Below are 6,578 nucleotides of genomic sequence, written 5' to 3'. Positions count from 1 at the left end.
GGGTGTGGGTGTGTGTTTGTAGGGGTGGGGTGGGCTTGGGAGTGAGTGTAGGTAGGGGTGTGGTGGGTTGGGGGTGTTAAGGTGAGGGTAGGTAGAGGTGGATGGGGTGGGAGTGAGTGTTTATATTTTAGAAAAAATTTGGAATTAGAAAAATGTGGAAAACAATGATTATCGGTTTTCCAAAAAATTTCAACTTCTTTGTAATTTTAGAAAACGGAAAATTTTCGATTTCCGTGAAAAATTTAGAAAAATAGACAAACAAAACGCGTTTTCCAAATTCTCATTTTTTCTTGGAAAAATTTTCCGGAAAACGGCCCATTTTTCCGCAACTAAACGCACCCTAAATACCTTAAACAAATAAGTTGATAAATTAATTTTGCAACCAAATTGTAAACTTAATGACTTGATTAAGAAGAAAAATATAATGTCAAAATCGAAATTTTATGTAAACTTATTGTATTTTATGCAATTTGCTCAATTTTTAAAAAACATTACAGATTTAAGTTTTTTTATACAAACTTTACAAAAAGGTGGAATTTCGTATATGCCCTTCCTAAATAACTAAATATCGTATTTGCCCGACCTAAAATCTAAATATCATATTTGCCTTTATTAATGTTTTATAATATCATATATACCCAAATGTATTTTTTTTGTTAATTTTTATTGATTTATAATCCTTTTTTATAACCTTAAATCATTATAATTGACAATAAATATTAAATGGACAATAATGCCCTTACTTGTAAATTCCAATACACAATACTTACGATCGCTGCTTCCTATCTCACCTAAATTCTGATCGTTGCTTCCCTGTCATTACTTCCGATCGTAGCTTGCTTCCCCTGTAATTCACATCACACTCATGCATCAGGTAAACAAAATGTGACCTATTATTTTCAATCATCTGGAGTGCGAATTTCGTTTTTAGGGTTCCTAGTCTCAATTGTTCAAATTCTTTTTACAATTAGCTTAGTTATGTTGTATTTGAGAGCTTAGTTATGTTGGCTTTCACTGATTTTGTCATTGATTCGTCATCTTGTTCATCCAGGTTATGCAATTGTTCATCCGATGTACTTAATGTCCCAAGCCTGACAATTCTCATTAATCTCTTCGTGTTCCAGACTGATACGTTTTTGGGATTTAGAATATGGAGGTGATCAATTGTTATCCCCTGTTCTTTTTCATCGTTTCTCGATGCCGACTGGTTGGGGTTGTAATCTTCCACTCCCTATCATTTTACCAAATTTTGATGGAAAGACAACTTCCCTAAAATTTGGAGGTAAGTTAGCACCTGCGTTTTGAAGCCTATGGAGTTCTGTGAGTATCTTATCTTCTTCTATTTTATTGTTTTGGATTTCAGCCAATGGTGGGCATGAGAGTCAAGCACTTGAAGCGCATGCAACATCATTTTCCTCTTTCAAAGTATCCATATTTACTTTAATACTGCAACTGAAAAAAAGATAGTTGCTTTATATATTTATTCATATTGTAACCGGTTGCATAAAGTTGATCGGATATTTATACATTTTAAATAGTTTTCTGGAAATGATAATCCTTTTATTCTTATTTCTTTTGCCACCAAAAGCTCCAAGTTTTCTGACATCTAAAGCTTCATCAGTTGGGGGTTTCTATGATGTCAATAGACGTGGGCAGGTCTTACTTGCCACTGCAAAATTGAGCCTTTTGTTAGTGGACAGGTAAGTTCTTAAAGTCATTTCATCATCGACCAATTTCACTATTTTATTACTATCAGAATCTTAATTTGATGTGTTAATGCAATTAAACAACCTCGAGCTTGCTATTAATCTTGAAAAAAGAGGAAACCTACCTGGTGCATCATTGTCCGATTACCTGATGTGTATTGCTTGTGTGCGGCAACAAGGGAGAATAGGAGGTTGCTCCTATGTATTAAGAGTTTGCGATAGGGAAGAAGCCAGGATGTGATAGGGAAGCCCAACGAATTTGTGATCGTAACGAGCCTCAACACATGTGATCTATTGTATTGAAATTTAGAACTCATCATGAGGAATTAAATGAATTAAACCTCGTCTGAAGGCCAATGAATTAAAACTATGATTTGTAAATGAAGGGCAATATTGTCCATTTGATTGTTGTTTTTAGTTTTAATGATTTAAGGTTATAAAAAAGGAATATAAATCAATAAAAATTAATAAAAAATAGATTTTGGTATATATGATATTATAAAACATTAAGAAGGACAAATACGATATTTAGAGTTTAGGCTGGGTAAATACGATATTTAGTTGTTTAGCAAGGACATATACGAAATTCCCCCTTACAAAAATATCAATTTACTCCACCTCTAAGTAAGTATAATCCAAAGACAATATTATCATACTTAAATTTTCATAACAAACACCTATCCTTATAAGTTACAACACCCTCGCAATCCATCTATTTAAAAACTAAGCTACCTATATGGAAATCAATACATCATCCTATTCACATGTAACTACAACACACTTTAACACCTTTCTATGTACAGATAATAATCAAAACAAACAAATCACACTCTTTCAAAAATTTCAAGAATATGATTTAATCAACCCGAAATTATAAAGATTTCTTCTTAATAAACTCCCAAGAGACACCAAAACTGCCCCACCAAGACTAGTATTTTGTTCTTGAATTTCTATTTTTTGATGGGATGGTTCTTTTACTCTTAAATTAACCATCCCGATCCGTTGTCGAACCGAGTCAATTACTTCTGAGTCGACTCGGTTCCCGATTGCGTCTGTTACGTAAAACATGTTTAAAGCAGTTCCCATTGTCGTTGATATTTCCGCTCGAATTATATATAACGCGTTTTCTCTAAATATCCGCATTACTTCCGCTAATAATCCCGGTTTATCTGCCTTTCGTAGCTCAAGCCTTACACCCTGAAATATCATACGGTTAGTTTCAATCAGGAACAAACAAAACAACACAGTCTTTATACTTTATACTGTGTTTGACATGACTAAGATTTATGCTGATGGGACAAAAGTTGTAGTATTCTGTCTACTCAAAAAGGTGGTCAATAGGACAAAAGCTTTCTGTCCTACCCAAAAAGATGGGAGAAGGTGCGTCCTTTCTTGTAAAAAGACATGAATGTCTTTATTATCTTATCATTGAAAATAATAATAAAAAATTTGTCTAGTACAGTCCAATCCAATCCTGTCTGATGTAGAATGGTACCTCAGATGCTCTTCTTTCGATGGCGGCTGACAAGCATAAAATTACGCGTTCCTTTTCGGCTTCCGAACTAATTGGGGTTCCATCCATGTGTTTTATGAAAAATTCCTAAAATACAATTTGAGCAATTTTAAACAAAAGAAATATCGAATCGGATTTTTTTTTTTTTTTTTACTTTTTCAAAAATCATTTATCCAGACAGCACTTTATCAAACAGAGTAAAAATAAGTACCAAATGAGCTCCTTTTTCAGTAGTGTTGATGGTGGCATGAAATACAACATATTTCATATCCGTCAAAGTGCAAACAACATCAAACAAAAGCTTGGGTCGATCTTTTGATTGAATATTCAAAACCGAATAACCTTTATCCAAACAACTTTGAACAGAAACCAAAGGCGAATTCTCCATTTTCAAATCCGATTTTCTCGCATAATCTCTATCTGCAAACATCATTTGGTGAAGTCTTCTCTCTGTGTGAGTAATGGCCATTGAAACCGAAGTTTTTGCAGTTCTAATATCATTGTCACCTTTAAGAACGTTCCTTAATCGACCCTTAATTGTGTCTATTTTGTTTGAATCCTCAATTTGGTACCCTGAATCAATGTCTTTTAGGTAAATGAGAGATGCGATTCTTCCATTGTGGGTCCACACTTTTGATTCCACCACATCACATTTAAGATCGGATAAAACTGCAAAAACTTCTGATAGAAGACCAACTCTGTCTGTTCCTGTTAACTCTAGTACAGTCATTCCATCAATGGGTTTTGATCTTGTGTTGTGAATCGTTTCAAGAGACTGTTACATGTTACATGACAAAAAGTTAAAAAGTTAAAAAGTCAAAAATGCCCTTTTACTTAAGTTCTTAAAATATTAACTTTACCTGTTCAATGCAATTGATGATGTTGTCGTCTGTTAATTTGTTTCCATCCAAATCAGTCACATGGAAGACTACAGAAAGTAAGATTCAAGATCTTGCATCAGTGAAAAGTTAAAAAATCATTGATTTGTAGACATGATTATTAAGGGGTTAATCAAAAGGTGGAGTTTGTAAAACTTTAAGCAAAAAGGAAGGAATCTATGAAGAAGAAGAAAGTTAAAGTTAAGTTAGTTAACTCACCATCCATGTTCCACCTTCCATCTGAAGAAACGTAACCTTTTTTAATAGAAAGGTTAAGATCTGTGAGAACTTGAACTGCTTCAAGCAAGATTTCATCTTTCCTTGCACTATCAATCTGAAATTTGGAGATATTTTTGGATTGATTTCAGTTTAAATTTGGAATTGAAAACATGTTTTAATGGGTGAATGAGTTAGTCAATTTATGATGAAGATTACCATGACGCGAGTTGCGTTTAGACAGCTAGCATTGTCGGTTAATACCCTGAGATTGAGGGAAAGAGAAGTAAGCAAAAAGTCATACTTTCGACAGGAATCGGAAATTAGGCAGAAAAACAGGAAAAAGAAGTCGTAGACAAGTCAAAATTGGATTCTGGAAGGAAGAACAGACCTAATTTAGCGAAGAAATTAGTCAAAAAAAGTTGAGAAATTCCAGATTATTCCATCTCAAATTAGTAACAAATTTTCTAATCAATCAGAGCAGAGAATTGCAAGTGATTACGAAATGAAATGAAAATCAAGAACTACAGAACTTAAACCTTTTTGGTGATTAGAAACACTTAATTCAATCAAAATTAACAGCTACTGCGATGATCAACATACAGGTGAAAAAAAAAAAAAAAAAAAAAAAAAAAAAAAAAACTTGCGATCACCGTTGAAGTTACGTCCAAAACCCTAAATAAACCAGAAACAGAAACTAACCTTGGAGTGTTCATTCGAACGAGAAGCTTTTCATACTCATCTAAACACTGTCTCCGATCCATCTGCATCATTTTCTCTTTCTTATTCTTTTTTTCTTCGTCGTCGTCTTCTATATACAAAAAATAACAGAGAAAGTTCTTATAACAACTCCTGATTTGAACTATTTTTAGTAGTATAGACGATTTCAACGAACAAATATGGCCCAAAATAGAAGGATTTCTGCACTAAACAGACTATATCGCCATGAAAGATGGAGTTCTCTTTCTGTATCTCTCTCTCTTTCTCTAAAAATACAAAAGCACTGAAGCACGCTTTTCGGTATATTGCCGCCTACTACTATATTTATTTGTGGAAAAAATGAAGTTTGTGGAAAATATTAAAAAAATAAAAAACATTAAGCCCAAACGGTGTGGAAAATGACTCATTTTTTGCTACTGTTATTTTATTTCTTGTCAATGGAGAATGGGTATGGTTTGTCATACAATTTTTTAATTAAATTTACATAAACAAAACTAAAAATTCTATTAATTGAAATAAGAAATACATAACATAAACTAAAAACTTAGTGCCAAAATTAAAAGCTTAAAAAACATACTAAATTATTAACTAATAATTTAGAGGAGGTCTTTGTACAAAATTGGTCTTCCAAATCATCTCTAAGTTCCACATTAAGACCAATATGGTTAACCTTCCAAACAGGATATGTCAAATCGCGACGAAAATCATGATGGATTTCAGCATTATGCCAACCGCTCTTCTTTCCATGTATATTTGCCAGAATCTCTAGCGGTTGTGTCTCTGGCACGATTTCGTTTTCGTCATGCACGCATATCACATGCCTTTCATCTTCTAGAATTATACTGTGTAATATGATACACGTGTACATGAACGCTGCAAGTTTGTCCTCCACATAAAACAGTGTTGGGTGTTTCAGTAATGTCAACGTGTTTTAAGGGCTCTAAAAGTTTGTTCCACATCCTTCCTCGCACTTTCTTGGGGTCTCTTATATTTCACTATTCTATTGTCATTTGGACATGACAATGCTTTAACAAACACATAACACTCAGGATATACATCATCCATAAGATAATACTCATATATTTATAATGTTACGCGCAACTCGAACAAAGAATCCGGTGTAATTCTGTTGTATATCTCATTAAATATCATTGACATGTTAAGAACGTTGATGTCATTTAGCAAGCGCACCAAAGAAGGAACGACATATCCATAAATCATGTGAGACCATCGTTTCAAGTATGACCGACGGGTAGTAGTAATTCATTTTCGTGTATTGATGTGGTGTGCATTGGGACAATTTCCCCATTCTTAGTGGATGCCATCCAAGCTTCCTAATAAGTCACGAAAGCCATGTACATTTTCATGATGAGTTAATCAATATATATATATATATAATTATAAGTTGGTTTACGTAAATATCATGGACAGTACAACCCAATGGCATTTATGCAAAATTGATGAAGACTTTCTCGCACTACACACAATGTGTAACGCCCTGTTTCTGATCGCTTCCATTTCAGAGTGGTGATCAAGGATTTGATA

The 6,578-nt window shown here is 33.6% G+C and overlaps 1 protein-coding gene across 1 annotated transcript; it reads right to left on the bottom strand.

Annotated features, from left to right (window-relative positions):
* Positions 1-2,299: 2,299 nt before the first annotated feature.
* LOC145120964 (ACT domain-containing protein ACR8-like) lies at positions 2,300-5,331 on the bottom strand. The gene is made up of 7 exons (XM_079056748.1): positions 5,016-5,331; positions 4,533-4,578; positions 4,317-4,431; positions 4,080-4,147; positions 3,431-3,994; positions 3,202-3,306; positions 2,300-2,903 (listed from the first exon to the last, which is right to left on the bottom strand). Exons 1-7 carry the CDS (start codon positions 5,084-5,086, stop codon positions 2,550-2,552), a joined length of 1,323 nt encoding a protein of 440 aa, XP_078912874.1. The 5' UTR covers positions 5,087-5,331; the 3' UTR covers positions 2,300-2,549.
* Between the last annotated feature and the right edge of the window lie 1,247 nt (positions 5,332-6,578).

The sequence above is a fragment of the Lactuca virosa genome, chromosome 6, assembly GCF_052849685.1.
Source record: "Lactuca virosa cultivar CGN04683 chromosome 6, Lactuca_virosa_CGN04683_v6, whole genome shotgun sequence".
NCBI classification, from domain to species: Eukaryota; Viridiplantae; Streptophyta; class Magnoliopsida; order Asterales; family Asteraceae; genus Lactuca; species Lactuca virosa.
This window is presented reverse-complemented; position numbering and strand designations above follow the sequence as displayed.